At 36.3% G+C, this 22,992-nt stretch overlaps 2 protein-coding genes across 2 annotated transcripts; one reads left to right on the top strand and one right to left on the bottom strand.

Moving 5' to 3' along the window:
• The first annotated feature begins 2,783 nt into the window (after positions 1-2,783).
• Positions 2,784-6,686, top strand: LOC149398394 (transcription factor bHLH123-like). Its single transcript, XM_089615482.1, has 7 exons — positions 2,784-3,438; positions 3,885-4,647; positions 4,796-4,909; positions 5,171-5,236; positions 5,384-5,449; positions 5,592-5,642; positions 6,233-6,686. Exons 1-7 carry the CDS (start codon positions 3,077-3,079, stop codon positions 6,380-6,382), a joined length of 1,572 nt encoding a protein of 523 aa, XP_089471608.1. The 5' UTR covers positions 2,784-3,076; the 3' UTR covers positions 6,383-6,686.
• An 11,033-nt stretch (positions 6,687-17,719) lies between these two features.
• Positions 17,720-21,506, bottom strand: FQR1 (flavodoxin-like quinone reductase 1). The gene is made up of 4 exons (XM_089615449.1): positions 21,284-21,506; positions 20,021-20,114; positions 18,984-19,246; positions 17,720-18,131 (listed from the first exon to the last, which is right to left on the bottom strand). The coding sequence occupies exons 1-4, from the start codon at positions 21,304-21,306 to the stop codon at positions 17,900-17,902; spliced, it is 612 nt and encodes a 203-aa protein (XP_089471575.1). The 5' UTR covers positions 21,307-21,506; the 3' UTR covers positions 17,720-17,899.
• Positions 21,507-22,992: the final 1,486 nt, after the last annotated feature.

Genomic DNA, 22,992 nt, shown 5'->3' with positions numbered 1-22,992 from the left:
TTGGGATTGTGAATTGTAATTGTTCGATATGAATTTAATTGAATTGAAATCAAATAAAATTGAATACGATACGTTATTATGAGACTATTGTTATTGTGATTGTGAATTGTGGTTGTTCGATATGAATTGAATTGAAATCAAATAAAATTGAATACAAAACGTTATTATGAGATTATTGATATTGGGATTGTGAATTGTAATTGTTCGATATGAATTTAATTGAATTGAAATCAAATAAAATTGAATACGATACGTTATTATGAGACTATTATAATTGTGATTGTGAATTGTGGTTGTTCGATATGAATTGAATTGAAATCAAATAAAATTGAATACAAAATGTTATTATGAGATTATTGTTATTGTGTATGTGAATTGTAATTGTCCGAAATAAATTGAATTTAATTGAAACCGAATAAAATGGAATACGATATGTTATTACGAGACAATTGTTATTGTGATTGTAAATTGTCATTATGAGAGCACCCATTTGGCATACTAGTTAAATCAGCAATTGAAAACAACTAATTGAATATTGATTTTATGTTTATAGTTATAAATTAATAATTTTACATACATAATATTAATCGTGTTTAACTGGGTCGTAATCGTGCTATTACTCGTAATCGTTTTAATTGGGTCATATTCGTGCGGGTCGTAATCGTGTTTCGTGTCGACTATTTAATAATCGTGTTAATTGGATTTTTATCGTGTTATCGTAATCATGTCGTTTTGACTCATTATTTAATCGTGTTAGCGTGTTCGACCCAATTAAGAACCGACCCATTTATTGAGATCCAAATCCGCTTTAAATCGTGTCGTAACCGTTTCGTGTTTCGTGTCCGGACCAAATTGCCATCGCTAGTTATTTGTGTTGTTGACTTATTTTTTTATTGTAAATTTATCTTGGCAATATGTCTTGCAATATATTTCAGGATATGCTGTGACATCTTGACCACAATGCACATAATCTGTATTCACTACTACAAATACAGTTTTTCGGTGCAGATGACTTTTGGGTGCGACTTTTCGCACCTAACAGTCGCACCCAAAAAGACTTTCGGGTGCCAAAAGTCGCACCCAAAAGACATTGAAGCAACTAAAAACTTTCGTTGATTTTTTTAAAAACCTAAAAGTCGCACCCGAAAGTTATGACTTTTGGGTGCGATTTTTCGCACCCAAGACCTTTAGGTGCGGACTTTCGGGTGCGGAAAAGTCGCACCGAAAGGTATTTTTGGGTGCAAAAAAAGATTTTTGTACTAGTGATTTCTGACAAGTTTTCTATTCCGTCAGAATGATATTCGAAAGACATTTTACATATATTTTTTCCGCGTAAATGAGTAATGACCATAATTCGACTTCTAGAGGTGTTTGACCACCATAAAAGAAAATGTTATGCTTTTAGTGGTCTCTTGACACATTCATTCACACAATTAAGTTCTTAGACGTGTAAAATTAGCAGACTGAAAAATCATTTGTGTGGTGTGTGTGGTGTGACTCTCTAGACGTTGTTCCTGTTTCATAGAGCGTGAAAGTGTTGTTTTGGGTTTTGTGATTTTGTGATTGAAGATTCATGATCATTGACATTGAAGATTATCAAACACTTGAGAGAGTGTTTGAAAGTGAAAGTGAGGAGAGCTCAGATTCAAAGGAGCGTGAGTTGAAATTCATCGGTTGTAATAGAAAAATGACCTAGAAGCGGATTGTTCATATAAGACTATTGTATATTATTGACTACTTTTCATATAGTGAATTTAATTTTTACTTGGTTAATTGCCCTCAGAGTAGGTGGGGTTGCACCGAACTGAGTTATCATTTTTTTGTGTTATTTACTTTTACACACTGCATTAATTTTTATCCATCAATAGAATTAGAACAGATTGTCGTATACACTGACTCTACGTGCGATATCTCTGACACAAAATTTCATTATATATGTATTTATAGCTAGTAGTAGTAGCACATGAACTTTCCACTTGACACGTCAATATTGCACTGTAGAGAAAAGCATAGTGATTAGGAATATTAATCTACATTATTATCAGGCTATAAACGAATTGGTTTTATTACTTAATAATGTCCGATTAGCATCTTTATATTTGGCATATATTCTGTTATAAGGGTTACTGATAGTGATATAGATGGTCGAAAGTTGATGAAAGCAAAGTATTCAATACTATTACTTGAAAGAAGGGTCAGGATTAAAAAGAGGAAAAAAGAAGAAGCGGAAATCATATATATAAGCTCAAATTGACTACAAGGGTTATGGTTTAGATGCTTGTAATGGATATATCCTAAAACTATATATTCTAAATAACCAGTAATAGCTTTCAATATGAAGATAGCGTAAAAAGCATCCAAACCCATGGCTCATTGAAGTTGAATAATTAGTGTCGTAGACACATTTAAGCTCTAAAAAAAATGGGTTTAATTCATGGTATACAAAGTATTTATTTTAGAGCTATCATACCCTAATTGTTGAAATCACTAAAGCAGGAACATGTTGATATTTGATAGTAAATGTCAAAAATACCCATTTTGTCTTGTAATAGACAAATGCTTAGGGTCTTTGTGAATTTGTCACCTGGCATGCCACCATTGGCCGAAAATAATGCCACACTAAATTTGGCTAAAAACAAAACAAAATATTAAAAATACAATGAAAAAAGGTGAAAAGAAAAAAGGAAAAAGAAAAAGAGGAGAAAGAAAAATTAATTCCAAATTGACCTTTCCCTTGTCTAATCACCCCTTGAAATGTCAACCATATAGTCTTGTAACTTCTCTCCTTACCCGACTACAACTATGAAATAGTTCAAAAACTTCACCTACAATATATACATATAAATACACAAAGATACCAAGAACAACTTTCATCATTTTATGAAAGCCAAAAAAAAAAAAGAAAAGAAAGAAAAACCTCCATAGAGAAGAGAAGAGAAGAGAAGAAGAGAAAGCAAAGGGAAAGTATAAGCAAAGGGAAACAAACAGAAGGCAAGATATATATAATTCCCAAGGGAACAACAAAGCAAAGGTTACACATAGTTTATTTTTTTCGTTGAAGAGAGCTTGTGTTTCCATGGCTGATGAGTTCCAAACGAGTGGGAATTGGTGGGATTCATCGAGAGCGAGCCGGTTCGAGGCCGGGACTGCCACGTCACCGTCTTCCTCGGCTCTCAACAGCTTGTCAAGCTTTGGATGGTCTAATAATAATAATAATAATTCTGGGGATAATACCAACCCCAACACCATGGTTGATCACATAAAGTCTAGGGCTTCCATGGAATCGGCCTCGGTTTCAGGTAGCTCGGTGATGGCGTTCGGGGAGGGTCTTAAGCTCCATGGCAGCGCATCGGATAATAACTCCGGCGATGCCAACTTGCACATGATGGGGTTGGGACTCTCAAGCTCCCAACCCATGGATTGGAACCATCCTTTATTGTAAGAATTTTTTTTTTAATTATTTGGCTAATTTTGTAGTGGTGGTATAGTATAATTAAAGTATTTAGTGCATAAAATTAACAAGAAAATATTTATTGAGTTTTTTTTTTGGCATAAAAAATTTGAGGCATTTGATTTTTTTTTTAATTTTTTTATTTGTAACATACTAATACCATCAATCATGAATTTGAAAGTAATAAGTCTTATTATGAGTAATATATCTTATAATTTCATTGGGGACATTTTTTTTTGTTTGTATCTAAACAATATGTAATAGAATTCCATTAATTTTTAGATAAATTTTTCTATCTTCTCCATATAGTTTTTTGGTCCTTCTTCTCTATCACAATATCTCTCTGATAAGACATAAACCACATCATAACTTGCTGAAGAACTAATTATAAGCTTTTATGGGCTCCGAAAAATTCCTGTTTTCTAAATTACAGGCGCGGAGAAAAACCGGCGCCGGAGGGAAGTTTCCGGGCAATTCTTCAAGACAACATGGGCTCAAACCTTGCCAGCTTCCAACCACAAGACCATCCAACGGCTCAAATTCAATGGAGATCATCATCATCAGATAATAAGCTATTCCACGGTGATCATCATAATCATCAACACTCATCCTCTCCACCAAATCAACACCATCATCATCATCATCATCATCATAATCAACATGAACAGTTCAAGCAAATGACCACCAACCGGGGTTTCTCGTTAGACCAAACCCAGTTCAGCCCTCAGTACAGCTCCGGCGAAAGCACGGTGACGTGTCAACAAGGTTTGCCTAACAACAACAACAATACTAATAACACTAATCCGAGCTTCGACTCGTCTCTCTATGGAAGCCCTTCTGCGATACTTCAAGGGCTTTTCGGACCCGACGTCACAACTCAACAACAACCCTACAACTCCGCTGATTTCGGGCTCAACTCGAACGAAGTTTTGCCTTCGAGCAACTGGTCTAGCGGTGGCACAACGAGTACTAATCCGGCGAGTAATAACAAGCTGCCTCAATTCTTGAGAAGTACTAATTCGCCGCCGAAAGTACCTGCTTATAGTAATAGTAACAGTAACAATAATCACTTGCAATTCTCTAACAACGCGGCCTTTTGGAACGCACCCGAGACCGCCATGAAGGAAGTGAGGGCCGGGTTTTTCCCGGCATTGCAACCGCAGTTTCCAACCTCAACTTTCAGCGAAAAGCCAAAGGTAAATTTACTTTTTTTTTTCTTTTTCTTTAAATACGTTTAATTACTTTTGTGGGCTATAGTTAGTGATAATTATTAGGGTTTTGCTTTATGAGAGGCTTCTATGATTATATATTGAATGAAACTGTTTGATGGTCAATAATGTACAGAATATATCCGAAGTTAGGGATTCTGGGTCTGTTGCTAAGAAAAGTGGGAGCGAAGTTGCATCCAATAAAAGGTCAAGAAATGATCAAACGCCATCAACTTTGCCAGCTTTTAAGGTACAAAATTTAAAAAAGAGAGAGATAGATAGAGAACAATTTATATATTGCTGTTAAGCCCTCCTCATTTCTGACAAGATTTCAGTTAAGAAAATAAAAAGTCATGTGTCCAAGCTTTTTTTTATTTTTTATTTATCTTTCCTTTTGTTTTATTATCATTATAGATGGAGGGATATATACTAATTACAACCATAATAAAACACTCTAACAATCATATTATTTATAAGTTGGATCCTTATAAGTTTGTGTTATTATCTTTAGGTCAGAAAAGAGAAGATGGGGGACAGAATCACTGCCCTCCAACAATTGGTTTCACCTTTTGGAAAGGTAAAAAATTAAGCTATGTCATCTCAATGCTATTTCTCTTCTCGTTTCTTTAATTCTGACCCAAAAAAAGAAAAAAAATGTGTTATTTTATCTTTATATATGTACATATATATTGAATATAATCATGTTACATTTTGCGTTTGTCAGACTGATACTGCTTCAGTGCTTTCTGAAGCCATTGAATACATCAAGTTCCTACATGAGCAAGTCAGTGTAAGTCCCATTACAAGGATTCCTTGTTATCATCGATATTTAGTTTACTTTTATTATTTATTTTTATTTTTAAGAATTAAAATATATGTATAAAGTGCTTAGTAAGTAAATTTTTTTTCTTCTTTCTCTCATAAAATAATAGGTTTTGAGCACCCCATACATGAAAAGTGGAGCTGCCATACAGCACCAACAGGTACAATATTCTTCTTCATTCTCATGGTCATATGGAATAACAAAAAAAATTCCGTTTAATATATATGTTTCAATTAGTGTACATTAGAGAAATAATTGGTGCTAGGAAAAAAAAAAAGCTTTAATTTTGTGTGTTGCATGGGGTGTCGGTAGAGAATACCTACCAGCAATATTAGTGCATGATTTATCAATGTTCAAAGAGTATGCAAAAATATTTACTCTAATGTTGCATCGGTAGATGTTTCGGTTTCTTTAAATGACTACTCAATATTTCATGTCAATTCAAATTATATTCAATATTAATGATTTTTTAAAAGAAAAGAAAAAAAAAGCATAGTTTAAAACTCTAAATGTTTAAAACTAATTCCATCAGATAATATATCTAGATATATTTGGAATTTAGAACACATTTTATTATAAAATTAAAATAAGTAAAAGAAAATATAAAATGATTAAGTTAATTTTAGTAAATCAACAAAATTTAGGTGAAATTATTTATTATTTTAGAATGGATGTGAAAGATTTATTTAGTGTCAATATTTTTGTTAACGACTTTTTTTATTTTATAAATGCATAAATGATTCTATTCAGAATCCCGACAAATCGAAGGACACCGAAGATTCAAAGCAAGACTTAAGAAGCCGAGGGTTATGTTTGGTGCCGGTTTCAAGCACATTTCCGGTGACTCATGAGACGACAGTAGATTTTTGGACACCGACATTTGGCGGAACATTCAGATAGATAAAAGAAATAGAATATTTCTCCAGATTCAAATTGGCAAGTCATTCAAAGAGCCCAAAGGAGCCCTGTAGTTTTATCAACTAGAGTTTTGTTATTATATATCGTATAATGCATATGTATATATCTTATCAAAACCCTAGCCAAGTTAGGAATGGTAAGATCATCATTATATAAAAAGAAAAGAGACGCTTATGTATTGATACCGGTGGTCTGAAGTTAAGATCCATGGAAAAGAAATGGATAGATTTAAATTAAATTAGAGGGAAAAGGGAAAAAAAAAAATATAAGTGACCCTCAAAAGGAACACGCGCTATGTTGTTGGTCCAGTTACCAGGCAAAATGATGCAGTTTTTGGCCAATATTGGGACCATATGGAAGCATATTAATTGTTTTAATAATAATTAAAGAATCGGTATTAGAGAGTTGGGGTTAGGAATGAATACAGATTCTAAAACTAATTAAGGCAAAAGTTTTTTTCTTCTTCTTTTATTTTTTATATTATGTTTTTAAAAAAATTTAGATATGGGATATATAAAATGAATGATGTGTTTTTAGAGGATGAGTTAAGTAGAAGATAAAGAAGCTTTTATTCCTTCTTACTATATTGTGAATAGAGCTGGCACTATCTTTAGTTTCAGAGGAAAAGGGAAGAAGAGAGAAAATAAGAAAGAAAGAAAAAAGTTTGGGAAAGAGAATTATTGAATTTTAGAATAGAGGGTTTGAGTAGTTGTGGGGTTAGCAGTGGATTGGAAATCTCACTTTTTGATTTATTTATGTGTTTGGAATAATGTTAGTAGTGGAAGTCAGAAGGTGACCCACAATTTCTCATGCTTTCAGGTTTTTTCACATTTTGATATTGATTTTTTGTATTTTAATAATAGGTTTTTTTTTTGGAGTAATTTATAAATAGATTATTGTTGTAGTTATATATACATTTATACATGTATATATTTATGACTTAAAAAATTATAGATGCTTTGGGGGTCATGGTTTTCGTTATATGCTTTTTAACGAATGGTCACATTGATGGACTTCTATTGGAAGGAAAAGGCAAATACCTCTCTTTCCAAATACATATTATGTTCTTTTCGGATGACTTCTGGAAATTGTAAATGGTGCTCCTTTATGAGCTAATATTTGTGGGTATTTCAAAATCATATTTTCAGTAAAATTTGTCAGGTTTATGTGGGGTACTTAATATGTATATGATTCATAAATACTATACATAATTCATGATAAAATAGAAATCAAAACTTCAAATGTATTGTGGAGTGAAAAAAAAAGTTCGTAGAAATTTGAAGCAACATAAAATTTCAGCTATTAAACTTAATCAACTTGTATGAAAATCTAACTGTTCTTCTTTCATGGAAAATTCAAGACCTATAAAGATCTTTGTATATAGTTATATATATATATATATATATATATATATATATATATATATAATTGGTATAAAAATACACTAATTAAAAAAATTACCATATCTTTTGGTAATCTTAAAGCCAATGCATATATGCCAATAATTTAAGAATATCAGAAAAAGAGAATATACTAATTATAACGCTGCATGCCTTTCTCATGTAAAAAGAGAAAGAGATATATACTTTATATGAGTTATAATCTCATACATAGGTCATGACTCATACACTATATTAAATCATATATAGCGATGAGTAAATAAATTAATAAAACCAGAAAAAACAAAATAATAATTTACTGTTGTAACTTTCTACGACTCTTGCTACAATAGGCTGAAGAACTGGATTGAGACATATCTTTTGTTTGAGGTCCCAATAATCCACAGCTTGGCGATGAAGCTACTCAAAGGAAAATAATCAAAACTATAATTTGTTTACTAGCATCATCAACTTTATATCCATAAACATAATCAAATGAATAAAAAATCAAATATTCCATCATGATTAGTTATTATATTCACAAATATATGGCCACTCGTATGATGACAACGTATTACAAACTTATGCGTTCATTAATTACCTTGAATGATACATATTTATTCACTTATCTTCGGACTAAAGTTTCAACAACTGTTCATCTTTGAATAGAAACGATCTTGGATGTGTGCTTTACTAGTATTTCTTTATTTATCACTACAGAAATTTTTGTCATTGAAGCATGATATCAATAAAAAGCAATACTTGGTTAAAAAGCAATGTTAAATCCTTTTTAAGTTGTTAATTCATCAGCAGTGACGCTTTGTTTTTTCATACTTCATGCATACGTGTGATAACAATCAGCAAAACAGTCTCTCTCTCTCTCTCTCTCTCTCTCTCTCTCTCTCTCTCTCTCTATATATATATATATATATATATGCGTATGAATAAAGTATAATAAACAAGTAAAATACAAATAAGAGCGAATATACAAATCAATAATTTCATGGGAAAAATCACTAATGAGTGCTTAAAAATTCAGAAATTCATATGAAGTTCACAAACCTGAATTAAATAGAGATTCACGTGAAACAAAATGCGATTAAGCATTATCATTCATCTTCTAGAAAACAAAACAATATAATCAACAAAATATCACCAAAAAAATGACATTGAAGATCACCAAAAAATGCGATGCGGTCAGGTTTGATCATCTTCCGGGGATTTGCTCGGTTGTCCCGAGAGGAACGGCTATCAATGCGCAACGAATCGACGATAGTCAAACTTCTTCTTCTGCTTCACAAGGACCGCCAGGAGTATTGATATCGATGTCGAGTTTCTTAGGAAAGCTCCTTGAAAACCTTCAAGCTGCAAGCATTCCTGGTATGCGAATTCCAGCCTTACCTCCCGACGTAGCTCAGATGGTATCACAGTTCTGTCCGTCGACTCAGCCGGGGAGTAGCGCTGCCTCACAGCAGACTCCTACGCAAGCAAGGATGCATTCATCGCAGACATATTCTCAGACGATTCTTGAGCCACCATCAGTGACACGTCCGACTCAGACTATTCCTGATCCACCATCTGTGACACGTCCCGCTCAGTAGGGTAAAGGGAAAGCAACAACAACAAGGAGCTCGAAGGGCAAAGGATCAGGAGCACGGAAAGGAGCGGGACCTAGAGGAGGGCGACCGGGAGGATCCGAGACGTAGATGTGCATCTCATAGACTGATATTTTGTATTATTTTGTTATGTGAATATCGTATGACATATGTATGACGTTTATATTAGTTTATATGAGATATTTATGACTTTTAAGATATCATATTTATTAATTTCTATGCATTTTTTAATAATTTAAATAAATTAAAAAATGATTTACACAAATTAAAAAAAACAAGGATTTTGACGCGATTACTCGTGTCTAAAACATTTCGCGGTTTCCGGCGGGAATGTTTTTAGACGCGACTTATCGTGTCTGTAGGATTTTCATAAATATTTTCAGACGCGATAAGTCGCGTCTATATCTCTCCCGCCAAAAGGCGGGAATTATTGTTGCAACAGAAAATGGAGATACAGACGCGACTTATCGTGTCTGTAGAATTTTTATAAATATTTTTAGACGCGATAAGTCGCGTCTATATCTATCCCGCCAAAAGGCGGGAATTATTTGTTGCAACAGAAAACGGAGATACAGACACTTTCGAGTCTGTATGAATAGTGTTACAGACACTTTCGATTGGAACTTGATGCGGACATCGAGCGGGCTTTGACGTTCCTCGAGCGCTTGGAGAAGTGGCGACTTTGATGCGGCGTATCTTTTGACTCGGACGTCAGTTTTCCTATTCGTACCATTCGTTTCGAAGCTACGGACGGTACGAACACTAGAAGTTTTCGAGTCTGTTTTCGCCAACCTTTCGGCTCCTAAAAACGCTGTTTAGTGGCCTTAATTCCGAGTTTAATATTTTGTATTAATTGTGTCTTTTGGCTTTCTTGTCCTTCGGTTTTTTTTTGTCTTTTCGGTTTTCTTTTGGCTTGTATTTAAGTCCTCGTTTTCCAGACTTAGAGGGAGCTTTCATGAATGAAATATTATCAAACACAAATCCAAATTTCGATTCCCCTTTGAATTCGAATTTGTTGCCTAAGTTTTGGCATTCGTTCGACGAATCAACACAACTTGGAGGAGTTTTGGTTGGGCATTCGTGCGTCGAATCAACAATCAAAATTGTTATCTATTGTTTAAGCTTCCGCCTGCATCAGTTTGGTATCAGAGCCTCCGACCTTGACAATGCCGCCACGACGAAACGTTCAACAGAGGCAGCATGTGGACGAGGTCTACGAGAGGGACGATGGCGTTCGAATCGAGGAGCAGATTGCGCGAGCCTTGGACGCCCGAACGGACCAGATGGTGGAGACAATCACGCAACGTGTGGCTGCCCTCTTGGCACAACAACAGGGCCAGCGTCAATGGGGATCGGTAGCGGACTCCATGGAAGACAGAGGGTCATTCGAAGAGCGCGCGTTCGTCCAGCAACGACCCCAGCGAGTCTTCGAGGGAGACGATCGGCGGTGGGAATCTGGAATTAAGACTGACATTCCGGAGTTTCACGGGGGTCTTCAAGCGGAGGAAGTCCTTGATTGGCTCTCGACGGTAGAAGAGATTCTGGAGTTTCGGGGAGTTCCCGATGAGCGCCGAGTTGCATTAATCGCGACCAGATTTCGGGGCCGTGCGATAGCATGGTGGCAGCAGCTAAAACTCACCCGGAATCGGATGGGCAAGGCAAAGATCTCGACATGGGAGAAGATGAAGAAGCACCTTTGAGCGGCCTTCCTCCCCTACAATTATCAACAGATGATGTACCAGCGATTACAGAATCTTCGGCAAGGGAACCGCACGGTCGAAGAGTACACGGCTGAGTTCTACCAATTGCTAGCCAGGAACGAGGTGCAAGAGATCGAAGACCAGCTCGTCGCGAGATATATCGGCGGACTCAAGTTTCAGATTCAAGAGATGGTGAATATGTTCGACCCGATTTCAGTTTCCGCGGCTTTCCAGCGAGCCCTCTCGGTGGAGAAGCAGTCACGCCGCAGCCACTCAGTCCCGTTCACCAACCCGTTTGCCAGCGCGTGACCGGACCTGACCGGGAACACCGCGCCACGGGGTGCGACAACCAAATCCGTCCCAGACAAGCAAAGAACCCCGAATTTTGCACGAGGGGCGAGCTCGAGCACCATGAAGTGTTTCGCTTGTGGGGAACAAGGCCATCGCCAAGTCGATTGCAAGAAAATCGGGAAACGGGCTCTCATTATAGAAGAACGTGACGACATTGAGGAGGAGGGGGAGCAGCCCGTGTATGATGAAGAGGAGCTCGTAGAAGGGGATGTAGGCTTATCATTGGTCGTGCGGAGGGCGTGCTTGACGCCTAAAGCAACCGAAGAGGATTGGCGACGCAACAACATTTTCCAATCGACGTGCACCGTTCTCGGCAAGGTGTGTCGGTTCGTCATCGACGCTGGAAGTTGCGAGAATATTGTTTCAGAAGAAGCGGTTCATAAGTTGAACGTGAAGACTGAACAACATCCCAAGCCGTACAAGCTCGCATGGCTGAAACGAGGTGGCGAGGTAACGGTGTCGAAGCGCGCTTTGATTCCGTTCTCAGTAGGGACAAAGTACCGTGACGAGGTGTGGTGCGATGTGGTGAATATGGATGCTTGTCACATGCTACTTGGGAGGCCGTGGCAGTATGACAGGGAGGTTTCTCACGACGGTCGAGCAAATTCCTACAGTTTCGTGTTTGAAGGAGTCAAGATCGTGTTACTGCCGAGCAAGCCCACCGAGAAGACTGCGACCGGCGCACACGCGGCAGGCAGCGGTACGAGCTCAAACTTGCTTACCATTGCACAGTTTGGTGAAGAGATGAAGACCTCGGAGGTGGTGTACATGCTTCTCGGGAAGGAGGTCACCGAAGACAGCCCCGTTCCCGATGCGGCGGCTCCATTATTGGCCGAGTTCAAGGATGTTTTTCCCGACGATCTACCCGACGGTCTACCGCCCCTCCGAGACATTCAACACCACATTGATTTAGAGCCGGGAGCAGCCCTTCCCCACCGACCACACTACCGAATGAGCCCGAGTGAGCACGAGGAACTACGAAGGCAAGTTGAAGAGCTTCTCGCAAAGGGGCACATCCGAGAGAGCATGAGTCCGATAGCGGTACCAGCGCTGTTGACACCAAAGAAGGATGGGTCGTGGCGTATGTGCGTGGACAGCCGGGCAGTGAATAAAATCACTGTGAGGTATCGTTTTCCCATTCCTCGCCTCGATGATTTGTTGGATCAGATTAGTGGTGCCAAGATCTTCTCGCGACTGGACTTGAAGAGTGGGTATTATCAAATCCGTATGCGGCCGGGAGACGAGTGGAAATCGGCATTCAAGACACGCGAAGGGTTGTACGAGTGGCTTGTTATGCCCTTCGGCCTGTCCAACGCCCCGAGCACCTTTATGCGGGTAATGAACCAACTCTTGCGCCCTTTCATCGGCCATTTCGTCGTCGTCTACTTCGACGATATTCTAATTTATAGCGCCGATCCCGACAAACATATTGAGCATGTGCGAGAGGTGCTCAAGGTGTTGCGAAGGGAACAATTTTATGCAGCCGCGAAGAAATGCGTTTTCATGACGCTAAAGGTATTGTTTCTCGGTTATGTGATTTCTGGTGATGGTTTGCAAGTTGACAAGGCAAAAATAGAAGCGGTTCGAAACTGGCCTAGACCGCGGTCGATTACGGAAGTGCGGAGTTTCCATGGCCTCGCTTCTTTTTACCGACGCTTCGTGTCACACTTCAGCGAGATCACAGCGCCACTCACAGATTGTATGCGCGGTACCCGATTCGAGTGGACAAACGATGCCGAGGCAGCCTTCGAGCGGATCAAAGAGCGACTCACCACTGCGCCTATTCTAGTACTTCCTGACTTCTCGCGACCGTTTGAGCTACACACTGACGCCTCGAAGACAGGTATAGGGGCTGTCCTCAGTCAGAGCGGTAAACCGGTGGTGTATTTTAGCGAGAAAATATCTGGTGCGCGGCTTAATTACAGCACGTACGACGTTGAATTCTACGCCGTAGTTCAAGCCGTAAAACATTGGAGGCACTACTTATTCCACCGCGAGTTTGTGCTCTACACCGACCACGACTCCCTCCGACACCTTCACCGCCAAGACAAGGTGTCCGCTCGACACGCGAGGTGGATTTCTTTCCTCGAAGGGTTCACTTTCGTGGTAAAACACAAGGCCGGAGTCACCAACCGCGTTGCTGACGCCCTTAGTCGCCGGACCAGTCTACTAGCCACCATGAGAGTCGAAGTACCTGGGTTCGATACCTTCCAAGATCTCCTCCCGACCGACCCGTACTTCTCGGTTATCCTCGCCGACGTCCAAGCCAGCAAACGCTCGGACTTCCTCCTACACAGTGGGTTTCTCTTTCGCGGAAATCAACTGTGTGTTCCGGATTGTAGCTTGCGGCTTCAGATTATACAAGAGCTACACGGCGAGGGGCACGTGGGGCGGGATCGAACGCTCCAACTGGTCCAATCCTCGTACTTTTGGCCTGGTATGCGTGGCGATGTTCAGCGATACGTACAACGGTGCCGTACTTGCCACTTATCGAAAGGCGGTGCTACCAACGCCGGGCTTTACATGCCGCTACCCGTTCCGTCTCAGCCGTGGACTGACATTAGCATGGATTTTGTGTTGGGATTACCGCGAACTCAGCGAGGTAATGATTCGATCTTTGTTGTTGTCGATCGTTTCTCCAAAATGGCGCACTTTATTCCATGCAAGAAGACCACGGACGCTGTGAGTGTTGCTCAATTATTCTTCCGAGACGTGTATCGACTTCATGGCCTCCCGACATCAATTGTCTCCGATCGGGATACACGGTTCATCAGCCACTTTTGGCGGAGTCTATGGAAGATGGTGAACACGAAGCTTGATTTCAGCAGCGCTTATCACCCGCAAACCGACGGCCAAACCGAGGTAGTAAATCGCTCCCTTGGCAACTTGCTTCGGTGTCTCGTGGGCGATCATCCAAAGGGGTGGGATCAAAAGCTTAGCCAAGCCGAGTTTGCTCACAACCATGCCGTCAATCGTAGCACGGGTTTCAGCCCTTTCCAGGTTGTCTATTCCGCTCAACCGCGTGGACCTTTGGACCTCGTTCCTATACCGAACCCGGAGAAGACGCACGGGAAAGCTGCTGACTTCGTCAAAGGGCTGCTGGACATCCACAACACCGTACGTGACAACCTCTCTGCTGCCAACGCTCGTTACAAAGCACGTGCAGACCAGGGCCGCCGTCACGTCGAGTTCGAAGTTGGTGATTTTGTGTGGGCCGTCCTCTCCAAGGAACGCTTCTCCACTGGTGACTACAACAAACTGGCAGCCAAGAAGATCGGGCCCGTAGAGATCGTCGAGAAGATCAACCCCAACGCCTACCGCCTCAAACTCCCGAGCCACATCCGCACCGCCGATGTATTCAATGTGAAGCATCTCATACCCTTCCACGATGATTCTTCGGAGGACGACCAGACTTCGAGGACGAATTCTTGCGTCGAATCAACAATCAAAATTGTTATCTATTGTTTAAGCTTCCGCCTGCATCAGAACTTGTATCACCGAAAAGTTCCGTAAAGATAGGCCGTAGGCTGAGTAGTTTATTTTATTTAATTGTCTTTTAATTATGTCATTTAAATTATGTGTTTAAACTATGTCAAGCTTTGATTATTGGGCCCGACTCGTTCGTAATTTGACCTACCTTTATATAGGTAGGTTAGAGAGGCAAAGAAAATGAAATTCAACACGGCAACTAATTCGAGTACTTCCTACGAAGAACGAATTGCGATATCTAGATCTTTCGTAAAGATGTGCCGTAGGCTGAGTAATTTATTTTATTTAATTATCTTTTAATTATGTCATTTAAAATTTTAAATTATGTCCAAGTTTTTATTATTGGGCCCAGCCCCCTTATAATTTGACCTACTTATATATAGGTCTTTTTAGTTAATGAAAATCATCTTTCAGTCAACATATTAATTTTGAAAACAGCCACTCTAATTTAGCGAGGTTGAAAAACTAAATTTAACACGGCAACTAATTCCACTACTTCCTACGAAGGACGAATCACGAGATCCAAATCACCGGTTCATAACGAATTTCCATGACATGGATAATGTACTCTCTTTAAATGGAGCCATTTCACTAGCAATAGTGTGGCTCACTCAAACCTAGATTGTTATTTCAATTTTTTCATCTTTATTTTTTTTTACGGATAATAGAATGATCTTGATAGAAAAAGAGAGGATATAATATATTAGATTTTTTAAGGATTATTTTTGTAAAATACATATAGTTTTTAACATTTTATCATTTTACATAGGTTTTTGAAATTTGTATTGGTTCTCATATATTTCCTTAAATTTATGATTTGAACATTTTTATATTTGAAAGAATATATAAGATTCCGCATTCAGATATATTTTTCCTTTCAGATCTTTCGATCAAGTCAACAAAAGTACGTGGAAAGTTCAAAGGAAAAATTATATATAATTAGTCATCACAGCTTTGTGTAACAAAAATTCTGATTGTACAATGCCTTAACTTTTATTATTAGTCATATACAAAACAATGGTGTAAATTTTTTGTCGAAACAGTATTGTACTATTGTACAAATTTGAATAATATATGATTGATCTTCTTCAAACATTCTTATTCCCAAATGGTCATGATTTCAGGGCTCAATTTAATTAACAATAAATTGGTTATATAAGTCACTTAAACTATATGAATTGTAAATTAGTCAACTTTTGATAAATACTTTGTAAATAGCCAACTTGCATACGTGGCAGCCCATTAACTACCTTTTTTTTACATGTTTGGTTGAATTAAATAAGTCTTTTACTAATTTGTTAATAAGTTAACTTGGCTATTTAAAAAAAATTAACGAAAGGTAGGCTATATCTCAATTCGCTATAACCGTGTGGCTATATAACTTAATAACCCTTTAATTAATATCTAATGGTTGAAAATTGAATTTAATACTAAAAATGTTACTTGTGTAGAAGAAAGTAATGGATAAATATGGCATTGGTACCCCAAGCTTGCTTGGGCCAAGTGGTAACACCACTCTCCTCCCAAAGAGAGGACGCGGGATCGAATCCCGGCGGGCGCAATGCCCACATTTAATTATTTCTGGGATGTGTTTGTGTGGTTCTAGAAATAGATACTTATATTTGTCCAGCCCCCCATATTTGTAAATATCCGATCTTGTATCTTTGGCTACTTATAAAGCCCTCCCTAAAAAAAAAAAAAAAAATGGCATTGGCGGGCATAAGGAAAATGATAAAAACAGAGAAAGCAGACAAAGAAAGTGGAAGAAACTGAATCCCTCACGTGTCACTGAATTCTGTTTTGACAAAAATGAAAAAGAGTGGTCAATTTCCGTTAGAATATTTTCCCATCACTCGTCTTATTCTGATAGATATTTGTTTTTTAAGTACTTAATATACAGATTAATTTTTTGTATTGAGAAGAGTCCAGCATTCAGAAAATATATATATATATATATATATATATATATATATATATATAAAATAAAAGAGTCCAACATTCCGTACTGGAAGAAAAACATTGATGAATTTCGGAAAAAAAAAAAAAAAAACAGTAGAACTGAGAATTCATGACAAAATTGAGAATTTAAGTACTAGATTCAGTTAATAACGTGTCTACAATGTTATAATTATTTAGGGGATTTCAATAGTAAAGGAAAAATTGGGATACATACATGTGTATCTCTCAGCCTCTTTCTCTCTATTAAAACGAATCAATTTATTATTAGCTATTTACTCTTTTGTCCTTATTGACAATATGATTTTTCAGTTGGGCTCTCCCAGTAGTATTTGAAAGAAATAAGCCACCTATTTTAAATATTAAATTATTTATATGAAATTTACCTCTATCAAGTTGGTTCTAAATTGGTCATTCTCTCTCAATAACTAAAGTCCGTTTTTTCCTTGGAGTTCAAGTCACTGTCACCAAAACTGGAAAGAAAAGAAGAAGAAAAAAAAGTCACTGCCACCAAAACCAGCCATCCCTTATTTCAGGGATGATACAATACTTGAAATATTTTTATGAGGGGTTTTATATGATTTTCTGTTAATATTGTTATACATTTAAAAAAGAAAAATTTATACACAAAAAACACAATACATGTACATATTGTTAAAATTTTACGAGGGGTTTTAGGTCATGATCTTCATTTTCAGACCTCTTTGTCTTGTGTTCAATACTCGGGACTCAGACCAACAAGCGTCGTTTCTCATTAAGAATCGTGTTTTACTCAGTTAAAATTAGTAAGCGATTTATCTCACTTGCAAACAATCTTTAAGCAATTGATTCACCATCAGAACAAATCTTTAAGCGCAACCAAACCTTTTAAACAATAATCAATAATCACCGGAAACTATACCATATATAACACGCGTGCAAAAACAAAGAAGCAAAGATTATTAATAATCAAACCGAAATTTGTGGTAACAAACCAACGAGGCGAAGCAAAATAAGTATGGTATCGAATCAATGGGCGGATTTGAGCCTCTTGGCGATGGTGGCAACGTACTTGCCTTGGTGGAAAGCTTGGTCCATCTCGAGATCGGATGGCTGTCGAGAGCCGTCCCCGGCAAAAGTCCCCGCACCGTACGGACTCCCTCCTTTGACTTTCTCCATCTCGAACATCCCTGCCCCGAATGTGTACCCGATCGGCACAAATATCATCCCGTGGTGGACCAGCTGAGTTATGGCGGTCAACCTGTATAAACCCCAATATAACAAAGTTTTGGGTCATGTTCGGGCTCGGAAAATTTGAGCTACAAAACAATTTTAAGGATCAGAAAATTTGGGCTAGAAAACAATCTATGTGTGATTTTTCGAGCCGGAAATTCGTATTTTCTTTCTGAATTATTTTCCTTGTTTGTTTTTTTACAGAGTAAATTTCAACTAAGCAAAAAATAAATTGAGGTAAAATGTGAGGATCGGTAAAAAGATGTGTACGTGTGATTTTCCGAGGCTGAATTTCAAATTTGTTTTATGAAGTATTTTCCTTGTCTTGTTTGGGCAGCGTAAAGCACGAGTGAGCAAAAAATAAAAAATAAAAATAAAAATTTGAAGTAAAATGTGAGGATCCGAAAAAAAGCATATTTGTGATTTTCAGAGGCTGAATTTCAAATTTGTTTTATGAAGTATTTTCCTTGTCTTGTTTGGGCAGCGTAAAGCACGAGTGAGCAAAAAATAAAAAAATTAAAAATTAAAATTAAAATTTGAAGTAAAATGTGAGGATCCGAAAAAAGCATATTTGTGATTTTCAGAGGCTGAATTTCGTATTTTCTTATTAAAGTAATCAGTGGCGGAACTAGAATTTGTAACTAGAGGGGACAAATCTAATTAAATTTGATTATGAAAAATAAATTTCAGGCGGGCAAATATGACAAAAGTATAATTATGTGCTAAAAATATAAAATATGACGTAATTTTTTTTTTTTTTTTAATTTAGGAGTAAATAATTAATTTTTGAAAGTTAATGGGAGCATTGGCCCACCATGAGTCTAAGCTAGCTCCGCCCTTGGAATTAATCATAAACATGAAATATGAAATGAATTCATACGCTGTGGTCTCTTGTCCGCCTCCTTGGGATCCGGTGCTGTAGAAGATTCCGGCGGGTTTTCCGGCGAGCGTCTGAGATCTCCAGAGGCCGCCGGTGGAGTCGAGGAAGGCTTTGAATTGGGCTGCCATCATCCCGAATCTCGTCGGGAAGCCGAAGACGAAGCCGTCGGCCTGTGCCAGCTCGTTGGCGGTGATGCTTGGAACGTCGCTCTTCGCCGGAGCACTCATTTTTCCGAGCACCTCCTCCGTCAGAGTCTCCGGGACCTGTGTGATGTCACTCTTGTGTCAATCTCTGAAACATTGTTCCATATGTAAGTAATATTTTTATTTTATTTTATATTATATAGAAAATTATAAAAATATTCATTTTGTTTGAGAATATCTCTCTTTTTCATTTTTGGTGTAGATTTTTTTTTTTTCATTTAAATTCAAATTCATTGAGTTTTGTTACGAAATAATGAACATGGAGTTACTTTACTCATTATTGAAAATGGAAATTGATTCATGTCATTTCTGTGATAACTCAGAATGTGTTTGTATACTTGTGTAACACAACTTTTTTTTTTTTTTTTTATTATTCTAATTAAGATCCTTTTTGAAGAAAAATTCTAATTAAGATCCTAAAATGTGAAATAACACCAGAATTCAAGAGAGTTTGAGTCAGGACAACACACAGATCATGTATAAAATGATAGAATGCGTTTTGTTACTAAATAATGAACATGGAGTGCGTTGATATATTATTGAAAATGGAAATTAATTCATGTCATTTCTGTAAAATCTCAGTATATCTATACATAATACATTTGCTTTTATTAAGATAAAAATCCTAAAATGTGTCTTGTCATTGGAAATTAATGAAAAGAAAGTTTGAGTCAGGGCAAACATTGATTTCAAAAGACAAGATTTCATGCAGAATCTCTTTTTTTTTCCTACCAAAGTTTAATTTCATGTGATTGATTCAGTATTAACAACATTGTTTAATAAGAACAAAAATAAGGGTTATTATAACAATAATAAAAATAAAAAATAAAGTACCTGCCACAATTTAGCATCCACACCTTCAACAGAAGCAGCGCCTTCTCTTATTTTTTCTGCTAGTTTTTCCACATGTCCGTACATAGAGTAGTAACTAAAAAAAATAATTAAATTTAAGTTTTTTTATTTAATTATTTATAAGAATGATACTGAACTGTTGGAGTTTATCTCCGCTACAAACTTTGTATTCACTGTTCGTCAATATCATCAATAATACAAATGTCGTTCTAATAAAAAAGAATGATACGGAACAAAGCATTTTAGTTATTCATTTAAAAATATCTGATTCATATCCAAGCCAATGTATTGCAGATTTAGACTTAATTTCTTCATTAGTAAAATAAAAAGAAAAAAATAAATAAATTAAATTGAACATATTAGATAAATTCATGATTCAACATTCAAGTCGAACAATTTAATCTAAAAATCAAGACTGATCTAAATTTCAATCTGAAAAATGGACAATGAAATCTTTATTTCCATTCCTGGATGGCTCTATCTATGTTCTGTTTGACATAGATTTGTTTCAGATATGAACTTATTATGTCACTTCTCATATGCATTTTTTAGAAACCCAAAAACCAGAAGATTATTTTCTTTTTACGTTTTCGAATCTGGTAAAATCCATATTTTGTAAAAAAAAAAAAAAAAAAAAAAAAAAAAAAAACTATCTTTTACTTTCTATGACTGACTATGAACGAAGTCGAATCACATAAAAGAAAAATTAAGAAGGCTTGCAATCCAACACATTCATCCACGGTTTTCCCAGAAGGCAGAAATAAATAAATAAAAACCCAGAAACATACAAAGATTAAAAAAAAAAAAATTAATGCTTTGATTGAATTATATTTGCTTTTTAAAATTGAATTAAAATCAGATTCAGCATCTCCAAATGAAACCTCATCCAGCGTTTAATTTTAGATAGACAGATTGAGTCTTTAAATCAAAATATCAAATTCTATTAATCTAACAATGACCCACTAAAATTAATAACAGTCAAAGAACAAAGACTCTGAATCAAGTACAATTAACAATCTGTCCAAAGTCAGAATCATAATCAATTCACTTCAGTGTTTAAGCTATTTAAATAAGAAACGGATCCGAATCCAAAATTCAAATTTCCAGCTACTAATAACAGGTATGAAACACAGAGCCAAAAACAAAAATTGAAATTTAGGTAATCAGAGAGAGGAAAAAAAAACACAAGTAGTTCAGACTGAAAACAAAACGAAGAGGGAAAAAAAAGTTAAAATCTATGCTCACACAATATAAACTTTGGTAGCCATTGAACTGATCGTTGAGAGATTTCCGGTCCGGAGTTTTCTTTCGCCAAAACTGCTTAGAAGAGAACGTTAACAACTTTTTTGGGGAAATAAAAAAAATTTAAATTAATAAAATTCCGTGAGAACTGAAACCCATAAATATAGTCGTCGTAAGAGTAAACGGATTAATATTTAATTATTGTGAAATAGTTTAGTATTCCATGAAACGGCGTCGTCGAATTGGCGTGGATGGGTATTTGTTTTCATTTTTTATTATAATATAGTTTTGGTGAATAAATGATTAATGATGATAGAATTGTGTCACGCTCATATGATGGGTCCTTGCTAACAAAAAGTCTCTACAAGAAAGATGTTTATACATTATACGTTTTGGGTTTCTTTATTTCGAACCTTTCAAGTTTGAATTTTTATATCTATTTTTTGAGTGATATATTAAAAGTTTCTTCTGTTTGTTAATTAATAATTTTGTTCTTAACTTGGGGAGTTACAACGAGCAAGGACAAAAGGAAACATGTTTAGTGATGACTTGAAGGGTAGGACCGTTAATGTGAGAAATAACTGGAAGCCTTTAATTTTGAATTATTCATTTTACTGGTTTTTAAGTGGAGTGGGTCAATGAGGACTAAGGACTAAGGAGTAGTGAATCATAGGGACGCATGCAAATTTGAACACAAAAAAAAAAAAAAAATGATATTTCGCAAATTAATTATATGTGAACTAGCTAATATATAAAAATTTATATTTTAAAAATATATTTAGTAATATACCAATGACTAGGTAGTTAATAATTATTTTTGTACTTAAATCATTTTCAATTTACGAAATTACCTAACTCGAATCTCTCGTTTATCTTTCTTTGTCATTACTAAATATTAAAAAAAAAAATCTAACTAATAATTCAGACCATAATTATTTACAAACTTCCTATTATTCTAAAAGTAATGAAGCCGTACTTCTCTGATAAGAGTAAGATCCTATGATTATAAATTTCAATTAAATTAGTTTTTTTTTTTATGACAGTTTGTCATCAAATATAGTTTTTATGATATTTTTTTGTCATAGTTTTGAAATAAATGACTCTTATTAATATAAAAAAATTAAAATATCATAGTTCTGGAATAATCTCTAAAATTTAATCAAGAAAATTAACTTTTTTATTTCTAAAAACAAATGTCTTTGTAGAGGATTTGGCTTCACAAAATTGAGATGACTTCATTATCAATCAGGACTCAACTTGCAAAGATTTCTTTAGCTAAAAACAGAAAACGGAAAAGAAAAGACAAAAATCAAAATAAATCAATAATTTATAAAGATGCTTCTACCAACTCCGCAAATTAACAGTTTATATTGTGTAGTAGGTCATGTTTGACTAATCACTAATGATGTGATCATATAATTATCCAATAGTGATTTCGAATATTTGTAGTCTGTAATGTTGTTTAAATAAACTATTGATTTTTTTTTATTTACAAAATTAGATATTACATTTCTAGATTACTAGAAAGTCAATAAACGTCAAAATTGATTGGGTATTTATGAGTTGAGGTTGATGTTAAAAATGAGACATCCCTCATATATTTTTTTTTATTAGGGCTGAGCTTGGTCTAGTCCGATCTCAAATCGGTGAAAAAATCAGCCCACCATAGAAAGTGAGAATTCTATTAAGTGATTAGACGCCATGAAAAATGA

Source organism: Urtica dioica, chromosome 5 (genome assembly GCF_054948205.1).
Source record: "Urtica dioica subsp. dioica isolate 48M chromosome 5, U.dioica_male_clone48M_v1_H2, whole genome shotgun sequence".
NCBI lineage: Eukaryota > Viridiplantae > Streptophyta > Magnoliopsida > Rosales > Urticaceae > Urtica > Urtica dioica.
This window is presented reverse-complemented; position numbering and strand designations above follow the sequence as displayed.

Coding starts and splice junctions, on each gene's coding strand:
- FQR1 (XM_089615449.1), bottom strand. CDS start 21,306: ATGGCTACCAAAGTTTATATTGT. Junction 19,247..20,020: donor TGGATGCTAAATTGTGGCAG/GTACTTTATTTT, acceptor GACATCACACAG/GTCCCGGAGACTCTGACGGA. Junction 18,132..18,983: donor GGCGGACAAGAGACCACAGC/GTATGAATTCAT, acceptor GGGTTTATACAG/GTTGACCGCCATAACTCAGC.
- LOC149398394 (XM_089615482.1), top strand. CDS start 3,077: ATGGCTGATGAGTTCCAAACGAGTGGGAATTGGTGGGATTCATCGAGA. Junction 4,648..4,795: donor CTTTCAGCGAAAAGCCAAAG/GTAAATTTACTT, acceptor AATAATGTACAG/AATATATCCGAAGTTAGGGA. Junction 5,237..5,383: donor TGGTTTCACCTTTTGGAAAG/GTAAAAAATTAA, acceptor TGCGTTTGTCAG/ACTGATACTGCTTCAGTGCT.